The sequence below is a fragment of the Mandrillus leucophaeus genome, unplaced genomic scaffold (assembly GCF_000951045.1).
Source record: "Mandrillus leucophaeus isolate KB7577 unplaced genomic scaffold, Mleu.le_1.0 Scaffold1295, whole genome shotgun sequence".
Taxonomy (NCBI): domain Eukaryota; kingdom Metazoa; phylum Chordata; class Mammalia; order Primates; family Cercopithecidae; genus Mandrillus; species Mandrillus leucophaeus.
Window position 1 is genome coordinate 466,602 of NW_012101249.1, and position 25,892 is coordinate 492,493.

The 25,892-nt window shown below is 33.9% G+C and overlaps 1 protein-coding gene across 1 annotated transcript in view; it reads right to left on the reverse strand.

Annotated features, from left to right (window-relative positions):
• MALRD1 (MAM and LDL receptor class A domain containing 1) overlaps positions 1 to 25,892 on the reverse strand; it is a 694,737-nt gene that overhangs the window by 426,537 nt on the left and 242,308 nt on the right. The window contains exon 22 of the mRNA XM_011972480.1: positions 2,522 to 2,678. Within this exon, the coding sequence (XP_011827870.1) occupies positions 2,522 to 2,678 (157 nt within the window). The remainder of the gene's footprint in view (positions 1 to 2,521; positions 2,679 to 25,892) is intronic.

Below are 25,892 nucleotides of genomic sequence, written 5' to 3' on the forward strand. Positions count from 1 at the left end.
GATGAATTTTAATGATCTCATTATCTGTTTTTTTAAATGAAATTCACATTTTAAAAATGTAATTGGAGTTTCCAGAGTCATAGAAAAAAATGTGTTACCAGCAAAACTATCATTAAATTATGAGTCTATAAAATTCAAATTAATTTGGAACACTATCAAGGTCAAGAAAATATCATTTCTAACCAATAAGTAAAAATCAATTTTGAAAGGCATTGGAAAAAATGTATAGCAAATGAGTCTTCTTTATATTAATATCACACTATATACAAATCACGGAGAAAAAACATGTTCAAGAAACTTATTAATGCAACATTTAATGTTATTTTATTTATCCATGCACAAAAAAATCAGGCATAGATATAATTTTATTCATTTTATAATTCCATACTTATAAAATTTTAATCCTTTTAAAAAAGTTAATCTACCAATACCAAATTTTATACTGAAAAAAAGAGAGCATATTTCAAATCATCAATCCTAACCCCACAATATTCCAGGCAAATAATTCTCATTTCATTGACAAAAATCGTACAGTAAGTAGTAGTAATTGCTTTGCCTAAAACCATTTTTAAAAAGTCACTTTACAACAATAAGTTATAACATCAATCCAGAAGACCATTTGGATGCCTTTAGATTATTAAACAAAATCATGCATGTATACACACAAATATACTTTTAAACTGTTTTCAGACAATAAATGTTTCCAATAAAAAAAAAAACAACATTTTTGAAAGAAATTACGTTTATCTAAAGTTTCTTTAGAAAAATGAATAACAATAGCCAGGAAAACCCTAGAATAAAAGAAAATAGGAGTCGGGGTAGCACCTACTACTAATATTGCAATCAATGTTTTGGAAAATAAATGACCTAGCAGTTGGTCACAGTCTGTATCTCTCTACTGGGGAAAAAGCAGGAAACTCATGTCTAATCTTGTTGCAAATATGCTCAAGATTTCTTGGCAAGCTAATAGTATTTAAGAGGGGGAGAGTCCTTATCAATAGATTGCTTCTAGCAAGATAGCCCTACTCTAAAACTGCTCATAGTATATACAATTCTGGAATTTATAGATTTATTTTCAGACAAGGTTTCCTGGAAAGTAACACATAAGCTATGAAACAGAATAAATGGAGATGCTCCAAATTTTAGTTGGCTTCTTCAGTATAACTGATGTGTCTATGCATATTACTCATGAACCTTATGCATTATTCTCTACCAGGGAATATACAGTATGGGAAGAAAGGACTTGGGGCTCTGAATTAACATGTCAGAACTGCTCTCTGGCCTGTATATGTTGGATCATCCAGAATAAAAAAATACAGGACTTCCTGAAACAATAGTTAATTCCAGAGACAGGACAGGAAAAAAAGAAGGTGAAGTTTGTAACATCTTGGCCAAAAAGAAAGAATATGCTCAAAGAACAATGGGCCTTTTTAGAGAGACATGGAAGTTGGTTAAGAGGGACTTTTATTTCCAAATGCGAGAAAATTTGAGGACCAAATAAATAATAATACTATTATGTTGACTAAAATAGAAACTTATGAGGCCACATTGATATAGAACAGTAAATGAACAGACAAATAAAGAGATGAGAATTTTTTTTCAACATGAATCCAACCTACAAATGTGGACAGAATAATGGAGTTAGAAAATCACAGTTAGGCAATCAGCATTGTAAAATTAATTCAGGAAAAAAAAAAAAAAAAAAAAAAAAAAAAAAAAAGCCACAACTGAAGGCAAAACATTGTGGATAAAAAAGAGATGAAATCAATATTCATACTGATTTATCTTCGCAAAATGTTTATTGATAGGGAAAAAAGAGTTTAACACAGTAAAATTAAACTAAGAGACATTTTACGAAATGATGTGGCTATTGGCTTTTTAAATAGCAAGTTTATAAAAACCAAGGGAAGATAAGGAATTATTCCTGTTTGAAAGACTGTAGAAAGAAATAACTTGGTATAATCTATTATCCTATACTGGATTTTTTTTCTATAGGGGACATTACCAGGACAACTCATTTTTAAAAAAATAAGATCTCTGAGTGAAGGATATATTGGAGTTGTCTGTGCTATTCTTGAAACATTTTATGTGTTTAAAACAGTTTAATTTTTTTAAACAGAGAAACATTTTGAAAAAGACTATTGCAGAATGTAGTACTACTACCATCAAAGGCAACAAGAAGACACATCCAGATATTACCCAAGTGTATATATTTATTTGTGTTATACTCAGAAGACTGATATTGAAACATGCATATGTTTCAAGTGTAAAATAGTATTACCCAGAAGCTGCAACCTCAGCATAGAGACAACATTCATAATTCAATAGAATAAAAATTACCTACTAGTTATTCATGTCCAATTCTGCTAAAGTTTTCACTCCATCATACCATTACAAATCTAGTGAAGTGTTGATAATTGTCCATTTTCACTTATTAACAGAATATATTTTAATGATACCAAATTATGCACTATGAACTTTTACAGAGAAAATTCAGAAAATGTGATTGCCTAAGTAGTACCTGAAGAGAACCAACGGTGGCCCCATTCATATGTGTCCAGAACACCAAGGTACATTTTGGTCCCGTGAATGAAATGACAGGAGTAAGAATGTCAGCTGTGTCACCAAATTTCCCATTAGAACTGTCAGCATACAGGTACCAGCCATCTGTGGTATTTCTGGAAAAGGAATTTATCATATTATAAAAAGAAGAGGCCGGGTGCGGTGGCTCATGCCTGTAATCCCAGCAATTTGGGAAGTTGAGGCAGGTGGATCACCTGCGGTCAGGAGTTCAAGACCAACCTAGCCAACGTGATGAAACCCCGTCTCTACTAAAAATACGAAAAAACAAGCTGGGCGTGGTGGCGTGTGCCTGTAATCCCAGCTACTTAGGAGGCTAAGGTAGGAGAATAGCTTGAACCCAGGAGGTGCAACTTGCAATGAGCTGAGATCGTGTCATTGTACTCCCGTCTGGGCAACAAGGTAAAACTCCATCTCAAAAAAAGAAGAAGAAGAAGAGAAAGAATATTGCAAAACATAGTATAGTTTGTCACTAACCATATTTTATTGCTTTATATTTTTTCCTAAAAGTATAATGTGTTATATAGCATAATTATCGCCCATTACCTTCATCAGAAATAATACTTTTGCCACTTTGATTTTGAACCCATAGTCCTTGCAATGATATCAATTGGTACAATGTGTATAAAATTATGACAAAGGCTGAAACTACCAAATCTGTAATAACTTGGTTGATATTTTTACATAATACCACTAATACTCCAATTAGCATTTTAGAGCTAATTTTAATGTGAGTAAAATGAGGCCCTAAAGCACTGATTGCCTTTAGAAGAAACATTAAAGGAAGGAAAAACATGAATAAGTAGGGGATAAAAAAACAGGAAACTGGTCTGTCTCAAAGGGTTTCCATTCAAATTTACTTTCTCTATATTGATTTAGCTCAGTTTCACTTCAACACATTTTAGTAACCTTGTGCATAATTTTAAAGAATATCCTTTCTTTCCTAGGCCTAAATTACAAAGGAAAAATAATGATGGAAATGATTAAATATCAATATATTTTCTGCTATAAAAGAAAGAATTTATAACTGTACTTGGAAAATTAATTCAAAAGAGAATAAAACATTAAAGTCATTCTAGGTTATATACAGCTTTTTGAAGCATAAAGAAGTGATCCACACAGTTTGGTATTCTGGCACTCTGTTTTGGATTAACTTGATTTCTTGCCACTTTCTAATTTAAATGTAGATGCTAGAAACTAAAGTTTAAATTTGCTTCTTATTAAAGCTATTTTATTTTGAAAATTTTTATCATTTTGGGGGAATTATGAACAGCAAACAGATGGAAAGAGAGGTGGAAGTAGTCGTTCAGTCACCATGTATTTACAGAGCGCTCAGTCTTGCAAGTGTTGCCAGTGGCTGTTCAAGGTTCTAGGAATAGAATTGTCTGCAAAAGACACAGCAGGGTTTGGCCTCAGGCCTCCTCATTTCCTAGATGGTCAATTTAGGGCAGATTATTTAACTTCTCTAAACATCTTAGTTTCTTCATTTCAGAAAATGAAATAGTTCCATGTATGGTGTTAATAAGAATCATAAATAAAATATGTGGAATACCTAACACCATACCTGGCATATTTTATATATTTAAAAAATGGTAGTTGTACTTTGTGGTTAGGTTTATATCATTCATTCTTCCTAATGAAATAAGAACTTTAGTGTCCTGCAAACCACAGAGTTATGAGTTAATTTTTAAGAGGCAGAATTATCATTTGTATTTGTCTGAATTATGTCTCAGAGAAAAAGCATTTCCAGCTTTCTTTCTTATATATAATATGCTAAATATCCCAGTATAACAGGGATACCCAGAACAAAGATAGATATACTTATACATTCAGATATACAGAAGCAATAGTCAAGAAAAAATTGCATGCACATACCTATATGCATATGATTTATTTAACCTGCAAATCTTTCTTTAAGCAAATGTCAGGATTATTATAATTTTATTACACTTCATTGAAAATTATTTCAATGTGCTACATCTAAATGTCCACCAGGAAATTGAGTTCTGCTTATGAGATGTAGCTTGAATTGTCCATTCCTCTCCAATTTTAATGCTATCACTTCATCACATTTTTACTACCTCTTGCTTAGAATAATAAATCTCATTGTTCTTTCACACATACTGTTGACTCACTCTATTCTTTCTTCACACATCACTTAGAATAATTTTTTAATGGATATTGGATTAAATCATGTCCCCCAATGCACGTCTTAAAACCTGCTAAAGTATTTTTAATTGACATAGGATACCAGGAAGGGGGAGCAAGAAGGAATAAAGAGGAGCTGATTAATGGGTGCAAAATTACAGTTTAATGGAAGAAAAAGACCTAGTGTTTGATAAATCAGTAGGGTGACTATAGTTTATAATAATCTACTGTACACTTCAAAGTGGCTAGAAGGGAATCATTCAGATGTTTCTAACATAAAGACAGACAAATATTTAAGGTGATGAATATCCCAGGTACGCCGATTTGATCTTTATGATATAGTTGAATGTATTAAATTATCACATGTACTCTGGAGCTACATACATCTATCATGTATGAATTAAAACATAGTTTTGAAATAACTGAAATATGTTTAATATGCCTTACAAATCTCTACATAATTTGGATCTCTGTCTCCCAGTTGGAACGGGAGTTGGGAAGAGATGATTCCCATCGCCCCGCCTGAGGCAATGCAGTCTGACTCCAGAGCAACACCGCATGTGTGAATTATCAAACTTAGTGTTTTAAAAATATCAATTCAATGAAATCTCAACACACTCCTGATAGACTTTATTTTTCAGAAATTGGGAAATTAATCTTAAGCTTCATATAGAAATATAAGGAGACGGGAATAGCTAATTTTATCATGAGAAGAACAGAGTTGGAGGATTTAATCAGATATCAAGACTCATTCAGGACACAGGCACGGGCAAAGACTTCATGACTAAAACATCAAAAGTAATGGCAACTAAAGCCAAAATAGACAAATGGGATCTAATTGAACTAAAGAGATTCTGTACAGTAAAAGAAACTATTATCACCGTGAACAGACAACCTAGAGAATGGGAGAAAATTTTTGCAACCTATCCATCTGACAAAGTTCTAATATCCAAAATCTACAAGGAACTTAAACAAATTTACAAGAAAAAAACAACCCCATCAAAAGTGGGCAAAGGATATGAACAGAAACTTCTCAAAAGAAGACATTTATGCAGCCAACAAACATATGAAAAAAATATCATCATCACTGGTAATTAAAGAAATGCAAATCAAGACCACAATGAGATACCATCTCATGCCAGTTAGAATGGCAACCATTAAAAAGACAGGAAACAACAGATGCTGGAGAGGATGTGGAGAAATAGGAACACTTTTACACTGTTGATGGGAGTGTAAATTAGCTCAACCATTGCAGAAGACAGTGTGGTGATTCCTCAAGGATCTAGAACCAGAAATACCATTTGATCAAGCAATCCCATTTTGGGGTTTTTACCCAAAGGAATATAAATCATTCTACTATAAAGACATATGAACACATATGTTTATTTTAGCCCTATTTACAATAGTAAAGACTTGGAATCAACCCAAATGCCTATCAGTGATAGACTGGATAAAAATGTGGCACATATACACCATGGAATACTACGCAGCCATGAAAAAGAATGTGTTCATGTCCTTTGCAGGGACATGGATGAAGCTGGAAACCATCATCCTCAGCAAACTAACACAAGAACAGAAAACCAAACACTGCATGTTCTCACTCATAAGTGGGGGTTGAATAATGAGAACACATAGACACAAGGAGGGGAACATCACATACCCGGGCCTGTCGAGGTGGGGACAAGGGGAGGGAGAGCATTAGGATAAATATCTAACGCATGCAGGGCTTAAACCTAGATGATGGGTTGATAGGTGCAGCTAACCACCATGGCACATGTATACCTATGTAACAAACCTGCACGTTCAGCACATATATCCCAGAACCTAAAGTAAAATTTGAAAACAAACAACAAAAAAAGTAGTTTTATAAAACTCAGGTTAGCAGTTTACAAATTCCATTTCATATGTGGCTACAAAAGAAGATAACTTTAAAATTAAGATTTTTTCTACAAATGCATTAAATGTTTTAAATCAATAAATGCTTTAAGTTAAAAAAAAAAAAAAGACTCATTATAGAGTTATCAGGGGCTATGGTCTGAACATTTGTGTTCCTCCAAATTCACATGTTGAACTTCTAAATACAAAGGTGATCATCTTAGTATGCAGGGCCTTTAGGGAGTCGATTAAGTGACCTTAATGAGATTAATGCTCTTACAAAGGAGATCACAGAGAGCTAGCTAGTCCCTTCCACCACAAGAGGAAACAGCAAGCAGGCACCATCTATGAAGGAAGAAATAGGTACTCATCAGATAACAAATCTGCCAGCACCATGATCTTGGACTTCCAGGCCTCCAAAACTGTGATAAATAAATGTGCTTCATTTATAAGTCTCTCTGTTTATGTTTTTTTTTTTTTTTGTTATAGCAGCCTGAATAGGCTAAAACATTAAGACAGAGTGGAATTAGAACAAGAACAAACAATCCAGAGAACTATAAGAAATAGTCCTGAAACAGATCCACATGTATTTGGACATCTGATTTATGAAAACTGTGGCTCTTGTGAAGTAGTTTTGGAAAGAATAACGTTTTTTGTAAATGAACTGAATACGTTAGTTAGCCATGAGAGGGAAAAATGAACCCTAACCGGTATTTCACAGCATTCAAAAATAACAAATTCCAGGTAGATTATACTTGGAATGAAAACTTATATAACAGTATCTTCATGATGTGGGAATAAGAAAGTTTGTTCTCAACAGGATACAAAAATCACTAACCATAAAGGAAAATATTGAAAAAATGAGAATGCATTCAAAATAAGGATTTCTGTTTATCATAAAAATCAATATGATGATGAAAAGGTCAACCAGTCAATGGGAGAAAACATTTGTATCATGTTAAGTGAATATAACATTTATTGACTGCCCTCTTTGTAGCATGCGGTACGCCAGATGTTCAACTGTGTGTGTGTGTGTGTCTGTGTATGTTATTATATGCACATATTTATTTAACTATATGCCTACTAGGTAGAACTGGATAAAATATCTCAAAATGTTGATATATTTATTGCTTTACTTAGGGACCATATCCATTTTGTTTTCTACACAGGGTCTAGTAGACCTTAAAAACAGGTAAAATAACCAAGTGAACTTAAAATTAATAAAGCACATGTATAATAAAAAATCAGAGTGTGACAAAAATTGTAGACTCAGATGAAATTATACATAAAAAGTTGATCATTGTTCCAGACTGTGGCAAACATGAAAGGTAAGAAGAGACAGAATAAGGCTAATAGATCTGGAGACCATGGAGAAATTACATGACTAGTGGTCACAACTGTAGAAATGATAAAAGCATTTGTCACTAGTTCTTCAAATAGAGGTCACTGTATTAATTACCCAGAAACTACACAAATAATGAAAAAAAAAAACCTTAAGGTAATCAAGGTATAATTTCCCCAATTGAACAGAATTGTAGAAAATTCAATCATAAGGTCAAATATAAAATAAATTATTGAAACAATTGTCTAATATTATATATCTCTGAAATATTCCTTTTGCCTACAGGGAAAAGAAAAAAAAAAGGAGATACGTCAGGAGATCAATTTGAAAAATGCAAACAACCAAACTGCATTTGTGTTTTTATCAAACTGTGAACACAGTACAATGTAGCAATATATCATTTGGTCGCCAGTCTTATAGGCATTAATTGGGGGCACATGATGTATGTATGATCCCTAATGGAAAAATGAAGAATTGCATAAACACTTGCCTGTGTCTGCAATGAGATTATTCAAGCATGCACCTGCAGAGGAAATCAGCTCCTCTCCTGGAATGAGTACAGCAGTAATGACCACAGCTAACGGTACTGTCACTCATAAAATATCAGCGTCCCTCTACCAACCTTCAAATTATCTTTTCTCATACAGAGCGGGAAGTAGGATGTTTTATAGAAGCATATCTTTTTCTAATAAAACATATCATAAACCACACAGTAGTAAAGGTTTAAGAAAATCGTGCTTTACTTTCAGGTGTCGCAAAAGTAAAGATCCAAGGTGATAATGTACAAGTCCTTTGAAAAGTCATTATATAAAAAGAGATCTGATTTATAGTCCATGCTATTTTCACAAAAGTTGCTTAGGTCTTACAGGATAATCATTTCTAAACTCTTACTATCACACAGATTAAGTAATTAAAACACTGACTGTTTTATTCCTTTGTTGAGAATCTCCTGAGTAGTTACTCTAATTCAATGAGTAGGAAAAAAAATACCCATTCATGAACAAATCAAGATATTCTTCAGTAAGGCCCATCAATCTTTGGGCCTGGGCACACACAGTATGAGAGACATATTCTCCAGGATCAGATGGAATCTGTCCTTTGATTCACGGTGCTAGCTTAGGCTGTTTTAGCATATCTGACATGACATAATCCACTAAAAGAGCTGTTGTGAACAATACTTCAAGCAGCAGAAAATACAAAGAACTTGCAATGGCCTTAATGTTTAGAGTCCATACCCCCAAATTTATATGTTGAAATCCTACTCTCCAAGGTAATGTTATTAAGGAGTGGGGCCACTGGGAGGTGATTGGGTCTTCAGGGTAAAACTTCCATGATTGGGATTACTGTCCTTAGAAAAGAGACCCTAGAACCATCTCAGCTTTTCCACCATGAGAAAACACAGCTAGAAGGCTCTATCTACCAACAAGAAAGCTCTCGGTAAATATGTCAGTGCCTTGATCGTAGCCTTATTAGCCTTCAGAACTGTGAGAAATATATGTTTGCTATTTATAAGCAACTCAGTTATAGCATTTAGAAACAGGAGCCCAAATGAGCCAAGCCAGTGGTCAATAGTGCTAATTTTCTTTAAAAAAAATTTTTTTTAGTTTTAATTTTTGTGTATACATAGTAGGTACACATGAGGTACATAGTAGGTACTCATGTGCTTAACGGGCACATGAGATATTTTGGTATGGGCATGCAATGCGTAATAATTACATCATGGAAAAATTGGTATCCATCTCCTCAAGCATTTATCCTTTCTGTTGCAATCCAATCATATTCCTTTAGTTATTTTAAGGTGCACAAATAAATTATTGACTATAGTCCCCCTGCTGTGCTATCAAATAGTAAGTCTTAATCATTCTGTTTTTTGTACCCATTAACCATCCCCACTTCCCCCTTGCTCCCCGTACTACCCTTCCCAGCCTTTGATAACCACCACTCTTCTATTCTGTATCTCCATGAGTTCAATTATCTGATGTTTAGATCCCACAAATGTGTGAGAACACTAGACTTCTCATAGTTTCCACAGCATTACTCTGGTATCTGCAGATCATTCCTCATTGTGCGGAACTGCACCCCATTCCCACTCCCAACCCCATTGTGTGAGGAAAAAGTCCCTGACCCACCAACTGCTGGAGTAAGTGGGCTTCATAAACTTGCCAGACCAATCAGAGTTCTTGCGTGGGATTTTAGCATGTAAATTAATGAAAAAAGAACATTCCGTATTGTTTGCCCAGTCTTCTTACTGGCTGACTCCCCAGAGTTTGGAAACAGCTGTGGCCAACTCCATAGCCCCATACATGACCTTTCTACTCCGCTGTGGTATTCCAGAAGAAACCAAGACAGTCTTGTTTTTGACTTTATTGGTCGTTTCCAAAATACACATCTGGTCCTAATATCCTGCACAGAAATGTTCACCACATCTTGACTGACTCAAGGTGAGGTCCTTGAACTAAACTGTATAGCATTGCTCTGCAAGTAAATACACAGTGTTACTAGAACATATATATTTACGTGCAGAGCAAGTGTGCTTAGTAAATTACATAAATTTACTAATGACTTTAATAGTACCAATACAAAGGAGGCACAGAGAAATAAAAGTGCATGATTTATTTAAATAAAGGCATGAACCCATGAAATGGGTATATCTGGATGTCTGAGTAAATTCACAGGTATATGAACTTAGTATAATAGTATACTACTATACTATTTTAGTAAAATTGTACTATTTTAGTAAAATAATATACCTATGTATAAGTAAACATTTTAAATAATAAGATAGTGAAAAAATTTCAGCTAATATGGACTGTGTGCCTAGTAAATTATATAAATTATACATGATACATACATATTATATGCATACATATTATATATTAGATATATATTATATAACATAATATGCAGTATACAATTAAATATGTATTATATATAATTAAATATTATATATTATATAACTATAATCATATAAATTATATAAATTTACTAAGCACACAGTCCAGATCAGCTGGAATTATTTTTTTCATAGCAAGATTTTCTTGGTAAAGTGAATTAATTTGCATTCTATGAAAGCTGTTTATCTGATCATATACAATACTTATAACTAACAATCAACAGACTGGCATTTCACACTGCACTGGTCTACAACTGGGGTCAGAAATTTTTTTTGGTAAAGATCCAGATAGAAAATATTTTAGACTTTGAGGCCATATGGTCTCTATTACAACTATTCAATTCTGCCTTTGTAGTACGAAAGCAGCCATGGATACTACTTAAAAGAGTGATATGGCCATGATTCAATAAAACCGTATTTACAAAAGCAGGCATCAGGTTGGATTTTGCTTACAGGTTATAGTTTGCTCACTGCTGTTCTACAGATAAAGACTCAACTTGTTAGGCTCTGAGGAATAACTTTCTACTCCAATTTCTGCCTTCAATTTTTACATATGAATTTATTCAGATACCTAGATATGCCCATTTCATGGATTCATGCAATTACTCAAATACATTATGCCTTTTCATTTCCCTGTGCCTCCTTTATATTGGTCTTTCTTCTGGGCACACTTACAGCTTCTGCTACTGGTCCTCCCTCCATAATACTTACTAATCTTCCACAATATATTTCAAATGTACTCTCATTTTCAAGCCTTTTTAGAATCCTAGACTCAAGTTTCTAAACTCAAGATTTCCTGATTCACCAAAGAATTCTACAGCACCTTCTATGTAACTTTTTCAATGCATTCAACATTAGAGATATCAATTCATTGACTACATAGCTATATGCCCAGTAAGTTATAAACATACCGACGTGCACATTTTAACTTCTTTATCATAATATCTAGAACATCTTGAAAAGTAGCTTGAGTTCAAGTGGCACTCAATAAATATTCACTGAATCTGTTGCTAAATAAAAGTGACAGAGGATTCTTGCTTTTCTATATAAAATTCTCCTTTATGAATGTAAGGCATCTTGATTTTGAAAATAAACTTACAATTTTAGCAGAGTGCTTTTGGAATTCTCTTTCCCGGTCTCATGAAATAAAAATGATGTAGCGACAACAGTTGTTGAAATGTTACATAACCACCTAGGGCTTAACCAACTAAAAATTTCAATAACAAAGCTATCAGAGCCAACTATTCTAGTTAGGAGCAACCACAGTTTCTGTTTCAATATTGTATGATATTCACTGAAGAAAAACACTTTAAGGGGCAAGTATAAACACACACATAAAAAAGTATAAGAAATTACATGATGTAATGTGTTTTTATTTATGATCTTATTTCAAATACGACTTTAAGAGTCTCACTAAAGAAATATTAGACCTTTATAAAACATTTTAATTGATTCATAATAGATGTACATAGTTTGAGGGTATGTGTGATCATTTAATACCTTCATATAATTTGTCAAGATCACATTGGAGTACCTGGGATATCAATCACCTTACATCTTTGTGTTTCCTTCATGCTAGAAACATTCAAATTATTCTATTCTAGCTATTTTTGGGAAAAAAGTCCACTAAAATAAATATAATCTTTGTAAGTTAGATTTTAGGCCAAAAACATTCACACCTGAGACATATGAATATTTTAAATCACAGATTTTAGATCAGTCTTTAAGTTAGGAGGCTTTTAAGTTAGTATCAATATTTTATTGTTTAATATTTTCAATAAACATGAGAAGTTAGGATTATAATCACGACTATTTCCTAGATGAGACAACTAAAATTAAATAATCTGCCAGTGTTAATTTGCATGGTAGTGCTGAAGCCAGGATTTGAGACAGATTGATGTGCAAATATTTTAGACTTTAGGTTAATTAAAAGAGCATAAGTAATAGCTATAAGGTCTAAAAGTATCCACTCTAATGTGTTATATACAGAAAGCTGACCCTTGGATATAAACATTCAATGGAAGAACAGATAAGTTTGTTCTAGTTCTTAACCTCCTCACAGTCACATTTAGGTGAGGGAATTCACGTGGTGTCATTTCTTCCCTGTGTTTTGCCACCAGAGTTCAGTTTCAGTATTTTAATGCGTGGTATATGTACTCTGTTAAGATGATCATGAATTATCATTCTTTGACCTTTACATTACCCTACAGCTTTGCTCATCAGCAACTGCCTTTATCGGTTATTTATAGCATCATGGCCCGTGATGGAAAGGCCAATCTAAATTCTGAATATATAAAAGATGCAGATCATGCTGGAAGTATTTCAGAAGGCAAACAAATACCACCACAGTGTTTTGTGGCCTATCCCTGTTTTTATAATAACATGAGTACAAAATGTCACAACTGGAATTTATTCTAAGGCAATGCTAGCAGTGAGATAAAAATTTTACAAGCTTTAACAGTTTAAGTACTGTTGAAAAGAAACTTTTCTTTGATTTGAACATGACAGTGAATGGGTCTAATCCAAAGGAGTCTAATTTAGGATAATTTAAGAGCCTATTTTCCCATTTCATAAAAATATATCATTGCATTTCATTTTTACCCTGAGCTTTGAAACAATGTTGAATATATTGACAGAAATATAGATTGTTCATAATTTACATGTTTTAGAATTTCATTGATAAAAATATTAAATTCTTGAACTTAATGACTTAATTAAAAATATATTAATAAAGTAAAAATTATTTACTTTTAAAAATCTGTATTTTCTCATTAACTCACTAGAATACTTTCAGTTCATGACATCCTAGCAAATGTTTAGTTAGAAAATTTTATTTTATTTAATTGTATTTAATTTAAAAGGGAATAAAAGGTAATCACTAGCAGGAAATTTAGATATTTACTTTAAAGTATATATGAGAAAATGTAATTTTAAACCTAGGAATTTCCCCAAATTCTAGCTCAATACATTTTTCTGTCTTTCTTCTTTTTTTATAAGAAACTTCCTACATACTCATGAAAAATATAACCAAGGTTAATAAAAGTAACATATCTGTGCACGAGTTAAGAATATAACTTATAAGGGAATAATCCATAGAAGCATTAAAACCATATCTACAAGCAGCTTAGAAAAGAGAACTAATTTTATCTGAAAGATGTTATTATTGTTACTACATCTCTTTTGCCCTTGTCTTCAGCTTCTCCTTAACATAAAATAACTCTTCTCTTTTGTCCAAATATTATGTGTTTCAACTTTTTATTTTTATCATTCAAGGTATCCTTCTCTTCTCATGGCCTAGTCTGAGGCCAGCACTAAGATAGATGTTGACTAAAAAGTAAATTAGTGTCATTTCCCTTGAGATGCTTACAGATTCATGTGGGAGTTAAGTGAATTAATACTGATGATATTCTGGGACATGCACTGTAATATAAATGATACCCAGAGAAGGAACTGTGGGATCAGACTCGAGAGCACCATCAAGGAAAGTTTCCCAGAAGAGTTTATCTTGAACTCAGTTTGGAAAGATGATTAGGAGATCGTTTAACGAAGGCACTGTGGCACAAAACAGAGTCATATGGGAAGAATAAATGTATTAATTGCACGGATGGGAGAGTAGGCTGCTTACTGAGTCCAAAATAAGAAGACTGGGCCACACAACGAAAGATCTTAAGAACAAATTTCGGAGATGAAAAGCAGCTATTTGGAGGTCTTCTAGTTTTCTTAAACTAAGGAATTCAAAAATAAGATGGATTATCTTCTGTGTTCACAGAACATTCCTAATTGGACTTCTGACAATGCAGGTTTGCAAGTTTAAAGCTAATGGTCCTCTTTTATCTAGCTGCTTTTTGTTTTTCAACATGCATTTCCGATTAACAATCATACTGTATTGCCTTCACATCATAAATGTATCACAATTCAGGATTTAAATGTAGTTATCCCTTCGACTGTCCTTTCTAACACTGCTCCTTATTCATCACTTACTCAGATGATTTCAACAATGAAGCGGCTCCCATGCATAAAATCACGCCCTACTCAAATCAGTCTGTTACCAATAACGTCAGAAAAAAAGCAAATCTAAGCACATGGTTCCCTTCATTTCCTGTCTCTTTTATGACTATACTGTTTGCAAAATAGTCCCAACTGTGAGGACCTTTACGTAGTGCATCACCCAGGTCCATTAGCCTTCTGACCTTGAATTACATTTGGCCTGTGTGAGACACTGGCAAGAGATTGGAAAGTGAGAGGAAAGAGCTGAGTATCTATTTCCACAACTCCAATCCCTTTCCTTCCTGCCTTACTGTGGGAGCTTGTCTCTTTTAAAGCCTTTTTTTTTGGGAGGGGATGGGGCAATCTGGTCTCCTTCCCTTGCCCCTTCAGATTTAGGTGTTGCTGGTCTTTCAGTGCATCATTCAATCCTTTGTAGTCTTTGCAGTAAAGTCTCTTTGATTAAATTCTTTGTGCCAACTGTTTCCTGCCTAGGCCCTAACTAACATAGTCCCCATCCTACCCTTTACCTACCTTATTTTTCCGCATGGAGCCTACCATTCTGTCACAGGTTACTTAACACCACTGTACAGATAACCTAGGACTCCTCATTGATCCCTGTTTTTGCATAATCTGTCAACTCTTTTTAGAATACTTTTAACCAGCTAGTTCATGCCATACATTTCTCAGTATTAAACACCAACATCACCTTGTCGCCTGTTCACACAGTCTCTACTTACTTTCAATCTGTCTTTGTCTATCTCACCTAAGCAAATACTTTTTTTTATCATTTTCCCCAGAGCCTGGAATGGTGCCTGTTCAATATAGTATCTTTTAAAACTAGTGGCCCATAACACTACTATAGATAGACTGTAGAGAACCCTATATATAATAAATTTCAGTTACAGAGGTATAAAATATGGTCTGGTAAATAGATATATTTTGGTAAAAATTCCCTCCCATCTTTTATAAAAATGAAGTAAGCAGAGAAAATAAAAGAGGTATTATAAATTCTTAAATATTGGTGAGTGTTGCTCTTTAAAGACCCTAAACAAAAGGTAAAGGCACCACATTGAAGGAGGCCAAGTTTCTACTCTGGTTGCCGTCTCTTTACTAAAAAAATGTATGTTCCATGAATACTTCTGTGAGAATCCATCTCCACTGAATTCAACAGGCAAGCATAAAAACAAAAGAAATTCTGGTTCATTTAACAATGATAGAACAATCTTAAATTTAGATTTATGGTAATAGAACAAACCTTAAATCCTGTAATTTACAGTGCATTTGTCTTTCCTAATCCTGATTTGCAATACAAGCCCAAAACCCAGATTATAAAATACAGCTTCATTTTTAAAAAATCTAAAACAGAAACACACTCAATACATTAGTCTCTGATACTACCTTCTCAGTTCAGCTGTCTTTGATTTATTACATTCTTAGTACAAAATAATTGTTTTTAAGATTAAATTGTATTTCTTTCTCTGAATTTGGAAATTTACATTAGGTAAGCTCTTTTGTTCTAAACACTGGACTAAAGCCCAAAGGGCCTGAAATAGAAAAGACACACTTTTTCTCTAATGGGTTCACAACGTAATAGGAGAAATGTGTTCTTAAGTCAGCAATTACAGTAGGACACGTATGGCCAGGTATACTGTCTGACTCTGTGACGTCATGCTAAACTCTACCTGGGGATAAAATATGGTAGCATCTCAAATCAGTATAAAATAGAGAATTATAGTATCTTCTTAGAAGAAGAACAAAACAGCCTGCAGAAATTATCATCTGGACAGGACTAAGCTTAAGACTCCCACTAGGCCAAGTTTATCCTCCTCACTCTGTCCACTTCTGCTAATCATTCCCTAGTCTATTACTTCTTTTCCTATTTCTGGATATGAAGAAACTCCTAGTATTTTACATCACTGTAGAATGAGTATAGATAACAATAATATACTATATAGTTAACATAGGATGAGGATATTGAATGTTCCGAACACAAAGTTGTGATAAATGCTTGAGATGATGAATATGCTAATTACCCTGTTCTCATCATTACACATATGAAATCAAAACAGTTGAACACATAGACATAGATAATAGAAGGATGGTGCTCCCAGAGGCTGGGAAAGATAGTGGGAGTCTAGGGGAAAGGTAGGGATAGTTAATAAGTACAAAAAAAAAATAGAAAGAATAATATCTACTACTTGACAGCACAATGGGGTGACTATAGCCGATAACTTAATAGTGCATTTTAAAATAACTAAAAGAATGTAATTGGACTGTTGGTAACACAAAGGATAAATTCTTGAGGGAATGGATACCCCATTCTCCATGATGTGATTATTTCTCATTGCAGGCCTGTATCAAGACATCCCATGTACCTTACAAACATGTACACCTACTATGGACCCACACAATTTTTTAAAAAGATAAAATCATGTACCCCATAAATATGTGCAATTATTGTCAATTAAAAATTAAATTTAATTAAATCTTCAAGAAAGAAACAACTTTAGAGTAAGTTTAGCAGTAGGTTGGTAGGTGGCAAAATTCTCATTCAATTTTTTTTCATTCTAAACTCAATTCTCTATCCAATATTTTTCCTCCCCACAACAAAACTATGGAGGATAACTATGTCTCTGGCATTAGCTTCAGCATATTGTTTTCATTAACAATTTGCCTCAAAGAACCATGCCATGCAGTTTGCAAGTAGAAATGTGTCTCAGCCTGTTTAAGAAATTATCATACTCTGAATTAATAATATCCACACCACTAGTGAGTTATATATCACTGAAACTGTATTTTATGACTGAATGTGTCAAATTCTCAATTTTTCACATCTCCCAAGCTAAAAAGTTAGAATTACTAGCTGTGTTCAGCTCAGTTCTTCCAAATCTGATGGACAGACTCCCTCCTGACAGTTGAGGGCTCATAGAAATTGTGTCCCAGCAGAATCACAAATCACAGCATATGGTACAGACAAGGCAGTGGTGTCAGGCACAACTAATTCATCAAGTATCTGCCTTAGACAAATTAATGGAATACGGGTAAAAACCCTGTGGTTCAGGTGAGAGAGTTTGACGTTTCTGTAGCTGAGAATAGTTATGTCCTACCAAAGTATATAATGGGTACCCACTTTTGCACAATGAATGTGCAATGCATCCAAATTCAATAAACAATAATATTGTTTATGTCATAACTGCAGACTCTATGCAGCATAATTTTTTAAATGTTGTTCCCTTACAATTCCAATATCTCTGTCATATACCCTCTGTTCAGCACGATTTGATGGTCTTCCTTCTGATATGGTTTGGCTGTGTCCCCACCAAAATCTTATCTTGAATTGTAGTGCCTTGGGAGGGACCCATGGGAGGTGACTCAATCATGGTGGCAGTTACCCCCATGCTGCTGTTCTCTTGATAGTGAATGAGACTTCACGAGATCTAGTGGCTTTATAAGAGGCTTTTCCTCCTTTCACTTGGCACTTCTCCTTGCTGCCATGTGAAAAGGATGTGTTTGCTTCCCCTTCTGCCATGACTGTAAGTTTCCTGAGGCCTCCCAAGCCATGCTGCACTATGAGTCAATTAAACCTCTTTCATGTATAAATTACTCAGTCTTGGGTATGTCTTTATCAGCAGCATGAGAACGGACTAATATACCTTCATTTATTTTTAAGAGTGTGTGTGTGTGTGTGTGTGTGTGTGTGTGTGTATTTGAATGAATGATAATTCACCCAGCAGAATGCTGAGGACAGACAATATCAGGATTAAGTTACTTTAAGAAGTAGGTATTATCCTCTAACAGGGTAAATACAGAAACAATGAAATGAAGATACAGGCTGGAAAAGAAATGAAAGATCATCAGTTAAGCTGCCCAATAATTGCCCATAGAATACAAGATCTTTCTCACAACAATAAATTGGTTCAAAATTGAAAACTTGCAATACTTTTATTTAACTTTATATTGATTTATGCTCTATGAATAACTCCCCAGTGTCTCATCTTAGAGCATATTAGGTCTCAAATTACATCAAAATGTACAAAAACAAACACAATGTTGTCAAGTCATAACCTGAAAACCTTACTTGGGGAATAAGTATTTCTTATTCATATAATTTTCAAAGAAGAATTTCAGCTAGATTTTTAAAAAGTATTTTCTATTACAACAAAGGTAGTACTTCACATCAATGTTAGACTGAGATTAGATTTCTTGGAATTTTTAAACAAGAGATCGATGTTTTTCTTATTGCCTGATTCCACTGCATGATATATGTTAAAATAGATATGATTTGCTTTCTGAACACTCCATATAATCGTAAAAACCACAATTACTTTTACACCAAACTAATAAAAAGTTTCATGGATTCAGTTGTTAAAGTCATTCAGGATTTGCATAGTAATGCTATGAATCATCTCCAGCTCAGGGAACCATTGAAAGAAGCAGAAGACAATGACTTCAATGATTGTGGATGCTTTGCCAATACTTTTTAGTTGATGAGGTAAGGGTCTATAAACATTCACCATACTATTAACTCCAATTCAAGCTTTTCTTGACAAAAAGGAATGCTTGCCAAACAGACAATAATCAATGAAAACAAAACTGGCGTTGTGATTTGCAGTTTCTCACTGATATCACAATGTGATGAACAAGCTAAATGTGAAGCTTGAAGAAATAAAGAAAAGCTTATTTATGACCTTGGTCACAAAGGTGACGAGTACTAAAATCTATGTTGAAATGGCAACTTTTCATAATACAAATCAATAATAATGATGAAACATATTTTTCAAACATAAATCAACATGCCAGTTAATTTAAATCCAATCAATAGGATTATGTAATTGGCTACAAATCTACAAGAAAAATGTGAAGAATGTTTTGTTGACATTGATAAATTTAGAGTTGGTTTTCAATTTATGATGTATCCCTTTGAAGTTGATGTCAATAATACCAATTTAATGCAAGGGTTAGGGAATATATTTGACTTGTACAAATGTAGTTTTGAAACTGATATGCTATATTAGTCAAGAATCTCCAGAGAAACGGAATCAATAGGATATAGGTAGATAATGATGATGACTAATAGATAGATGATAGAGAGAGAGAGAGTGAGACAGAGAGAGATGACGGATAGACAGACAGACATTGTGGGAATTGGCTCACACAATTATGGAGGCTGAGAAGTTCCATGATGTGCCACGGAGCATGAGAAGCTGATGGTATAATTTAGTCCAAGTCCAAAGGTCAGGGAATCTGAGTGGCTGCTTGTTCAAGTCAAATTCACCTTCCCGCTGTCTTTTTGTTCCTCAACGAATTGAATGGTGCCTGCTCACTTGGTGAGGGCAGATCTTCCTTTCTTAGTCCACTGATTCAAATATCATTCTCTTCCAGAAACCCTTGTAGGCATACCCAGACATAACACTTTACCAGCTACCCCAGGATCCCTTAACCCAGTCAAGTTGAAACTTAAAATTAAAGATTACATATGCTTTTGTTTTAAGGTAAAAATGATTCTTCTAAGAAGATGACCCAGTTTTTCATTTTTGGTAATGGACTTTTAAGTATATTTGAAATAACCTGAGTATATGAATCTACTTTTTCAATGTAAATTTTATGAAGTCCAGAGAACAACTAATTCCAATGGGACTTCAGTTTTTAAATTACAATATAATATGTAATATTCACACTGGATTTTGAAGATTATTTTAAAAAGGACATAAATATCTTAACTTTATATTGATTACATGTTGAAATGAAAAGATTTGTATGTATTAATAAAAATAAGTTAATGTATTATAGAAATCATCTCACCTATTTATTTTTGTTTTTGTATGTTGTGGCTACTAGAAAATGTAAAATTACACACAAGGCTTGCATTATATTTCCATTTGATAGCAACAGTATAGAGTACAAGAGATAGCATTAGTTCAAGTTTGCTAAGTTCATTAATTATTCTATGTATTTACTGATTTTTGTCTATTCATTTTCTCCCTTTCAAAGTGTCTTAACATTCGCATTTTAATTCTGAGTTTTTCTATTTATATCTGTGACTTCTGATCATTGCCAAATATTTATTTATATATTAAGTGATAAATTATAAGAGATACCCTAACTTGGGGTTATAATACATACTTGGTATAATGACTATTTTATTTATCATTATAAAATGAATTGTTGTCTCAGTAGTAATTCTGACCTAATGTCTATTTTCTCGGATATTTATATTGTTATGCCAGCTTGCTTGTTTTGGTCTTGGGATAGTATACATATTTTTAACATACTATTTTCAAACTTGTTGAATCCTTTTATTTATTATGTTTATTTTTTAAGTACCATATAGTTGCATTTTGGGGTGTGTATGTATAACTTTTCATCCAGTCTATCTTTGTCTTTCAATTGAGTAATTAGCCCTCACATATTTAATCTAAATGTTGTACTTTAGGGTTCAATTTTACCAACTTACCATTTTCTACTCTTTGTTCCAACTTTTTTGCATTTCTTCTTTCATTTTCTTCCCTAACTAATCTGAGTTAAAGATAATTTTGCCTTACTTTTCTACTTTATTAGTTGTTAGTTATAAAATCTTACAATTTTCACATCTGAGAAATTAAACATGTATCTTTGATTTAATAGTTTTAAAAAATTCACCCCTCACCTATTGAATGTTTACCTCTTCCTTTTTATTTTTTAAAAAAATTTAGCCTTGAGTTGTAATTCACATACCAAAAAGTTCATACTTCATGTAATTTTTGAAGTATACAATGTAGAGAATTTTAGTATATTCAGAATTGTCAATCTCTATTTAATCCAGAATATTTTGATCACCCCAAAAAGTAACCCCTTATCCATTCTACCTTTCTCTATCCTCTGGAAGACTTTCTCTTTCTGTAGATTTGCCCAATCTGGAAATTTCGTATCAATGCAATAAAAATACATGTGGTCTTCCATTTGGCTTCTTTCACTTAGTAAAATGTTTTCAAGGTTCATCCATGTTGTAGCACATAATGGTCCTTCATTCCATTTTACAGCTGAATAGCATTTCCTTATATGGATATAACATTTTTGTCTGTCCATTCATAGGATGATTGCCACTGAGGCGTGGCCACATTTTATATATTATGAATAATGCTGTTATGAGTACTTATGTACAAGGTTGTGTGTGGGCATGTGTTTTCACTTCTTTAGGTATACACCTATGAATCATATGGTGACTCATTCAATTGGTTGAGGAACCACTGAGCCATATAATTGTTTGACTTTTTAAGAAACTGCCAGGCAATGTTCACAGTTGCCTGTATAATTTTACATTACCACTAACAAGTATGAGGACTTGAATTTCTCCATGTTCTCATCAACACCTGTTACTGTCTAATTCTCCTCATGCTTATTGCCATCCTCATGGGTGTGAAGTGGTATCTCACTCTGGTTTTGATTTAAATTTTCTATTGACTACTGACGTTTAGCTTCTTTTGTTTGACTTTTAGCTGTTTGTATAACTTCTTTGGAAAAACACCTACTCAAATGCTTTCCCTATTTTAAAGTAGGTTATCTGTCTTTTATGGCTTAGTTATAAGAGTTATTTATATATATTTTTTCTTTTATTTTAGGTTCAATGGGTACATGTGCAGGTTTGTTACATGGGTAAATTCTGTGTCACTGAGGTTTGATGTACAAAGTATTTTGTCATCAGATAATGAGCATAGTACCCAATAGGTAGCATTTCAATCCTCGCCCTCCTCCCACCTCCACCCTCAAGAAGGCCCCGGTGCCTGTTGTTCCCTTCTTTATGCCCGTGTGTACTCAGTGTTTAGCTCCCACTTCTAAAGGATATGTGGTATTTGGTTTTCTGTTCCTGTGTTAATTTTCTTAGGATGATGACCCCCAGCTTCATCCATGTCACTGCAAAGGGCATGATCTCATTCTTTTCTATGGCTGCATAGTGTTCTATGCTATATATATGTACCACATTTTCTTTATCCAATCTGCTGTTGATGGGAATTTAGGTTGATTCCATGTCTTTGTTATTGTGAATAGCGCTGCCTTGAACATACATGCAGTGCATGTGTCTTTATGGTAAAATGATTTATATTCCTTTGGATATATACTCAATAATAATGGGATTGCTGGATCGAATGGTAATTCTGCTTTGAGTTCTTTGAGAAATCACCACACTGCTTTAAACAACAGCTGAACAGATTTACATTGCCACCAACAGGGTATAAGCATTTACTTTTCTCCATACCCTCATCTGCCTGTGTTAATTTTTGACTTTTTAATAATAGTTATTTTGACTGGTTTGAGATGGTATCTCACTGTGGTTTTGATTTGCAATTCTCTAACGATCAGTGATGAACATTTCTTCATCTGCTTGTTGGGCACCCATATGTGTAACTTTGAGAAGTGTCTGCTCATGTCCTTTGCACATGTTCTAATGGGATTATTTGGGTTTGTTTGTTTTGTTTGTTTGATTCAAGTTCCTTATAGATTCTGGAAGTTAGGCCTTTGTCAATGCAGAGTTTGCAAATATTTCTCCCATTCTACAGATTGTCTGTTTACTCTGTTGATAGCTTCTTGTGCTGTGCATAAGGCCTTTAGTTCAATTAGGTCTCACTTGTCAATTTTTGTTTTTGTTACCATTGCTTTTGGCATTTGCTTATGAAATCTTTGCCAGGGTCTATGTCCAGAATAGTATTTCCTAGGATTTCTTCTAAGGATTTTATAGTTTTAGCTTTACATTTAGGTATTTTTCATCCACATTAAGTTAATTTTTGAATGTGGAGTAAGGAAGGAGTCCAGTTTCAATCCTCTGTGTATATCTAGCCAGTTATCCCAGTATCATTTATTGACTAGGGGAGTCCTTTCCCCATTCCTTGTTATTGTCAATTTTGTCAAAGATCAGATGGTTGGAGGTGTGCAGCTTTATTTCTGGGTTCTCTAACCTCTTCTCTTGGTCAACGTGTCTATTTTTGTAACAGCACTATTCTGTTTTGGTTACTGTAGCTTTGTAATATAGTTTGCTGAGTAGTATGATTTCTCCTGCTTTATTTTTGCTTAGGATTGCTTTTGCTATTCAGGCTCTGTTTTGGTTCCATATTAATTTTAGAGTAGTTTTTTTAATTCTGTGAAAAATGTCATTGGCAATTTGATAGGAATAGCATTAAATCTATAAATTGCTTTGGGCAGTATAGCCATTTTAACAACATTGATTCTTCCTATCCATCAGCATGATTTTTTTTCTCCATTTGCTTGTGTCATCTCTGATTTCTTTCAGAAGTGTTTCATAATTCTTGTTATAAAGATATTTCACCTCCCTGGTTAGTTGCATCCCTAGGTATCTTGTTCTTTTTGTGGCCATTGTGAACGGAAGTGCATCCTTGACTTGACTCTCAGCTTGGATGTTGTTGGCATATAGAAATGTTACTGATTTTTTGATTTTGTATCCTGAAACTTTGCTGAAGTTGTTTCTTGAATCCAGGAGCCCTTGGGCAGAACCTATGGGGTTTTCTAGTTGTAGAATCATATTGTTTGTAAAGAGAGATGGTATGGCTTCCTCTCTTCTTATTCAGATGCCTTTTATTTCTCTTGACTGATTGCCCTGGCTAAGACTCCAGAGCTATGCTGAATAGGAGTGATGAGAGTGGGCATCTTTGTCTTGTTCTGGTTCTCAGAGGAAAAGCTTACAGCTTTTGTCCTCTCCATATGTTATCTGTGGGTCTGTCATAGATGGCTCTTGTTATTTTGAGGTATGTTCCTTCAATGCCTAGTTTGTTGAGGGTTTAACATGAAAAGATGTTGAATTTTATTGAAAGTCTTTTCTGCATCTATTGAGATAATCATGTGGGTTTTGGTTTTAGCTCTGGTTATGTGCTGAATCACATCACATTTATTGATTTGTGTATGTTGTGTGTAAGTCTCTTTGTAGATCTCTAAGAATTTGTTTTATGAATCCAGGTGCTCTAGTATTGGATGCATATATAATTAGGATAGTTATATATTCTTTTTGAGTTGTACCCTTTATTATCTAATGCGCTTCTTTGTCCTTTTGGATAATTACTGGCTCAAAGTTTGTTTTGTCTGAAATTAGAATAGCAACTCCTGCTCCCTATTGTTTTCTATTTGATAGATCTTTCTCCATCCCTTTACTTTGTATTTGATAACTTTTGCCTGGTTTTATGGAGAAGCAGAATTCCCAAGGCACTTGTCATGTGAAGTGCCCCTTATACTGCTTTTTATACTATTAATTTTGTGTATCTTAATCAATATATGATTTACATATTATAAATCCATAAATATTATTTCATATAGCCTATGTTAATTTAAATTCATTTGTACATTTATCTCTCAGCTTTTCATTCAATAATGCATTCCTTATTTCTATCTAGGATTATTTTCCTTCTGGTTATAGACATTTCCTTTGTGTAAGCCTGCTAATGACAAATTTTCTTGGTTTCATTTGTCTGAAAAAGTCTTCAATTTGCCTTCAGTTTTGAGGAATACTTTTAACAGGTATAGAATTCTAGTTTTGATTTTTTTCTCCGATACATTGTGACTGGAACTACGCAAAGGATTTGAGGGTCTGGATGATGTTATCTCCTCTCTAAGAAGATAAATGTTCACTTCTGGCCAGCAAAATGTATGCCAGCAAATCATCTTAAATATGGAGTGAACTGATTGAAGGTGGGCTTTGAGGTTTCTACCCCTGTGAGCCAAAACTCTGCGTTCTTCTTAACTTCTCACTCACTCATGCTGCTGAGCATCTTAACGTGCTGAGTACCTCTCTGTCAAGGCACACAAGGCACACTCTTGTGTCTCTTTTCTAGTCCTGCCTATGTTTTTAAAAAAGACACTCTCCAAGGTTCCACAGTCATTATCTTCTCTTACAGTTTAGTCATGACATTACCCATTTGACATTAATAATTTCCTATAGTCTGTCTCACACACGTTCCCCTTAGAGTTCCCTTTCTCTTTTTTTCCCTTTCTCCCTTTCCCCCTTTTCCCTTGCTTCCCTTCCCTTTCCTCTCTTTCCCTTTGTTTCCCCTTGTTTCCTTTTCTTTCCTTCTTGTCTTTCCTATCAGT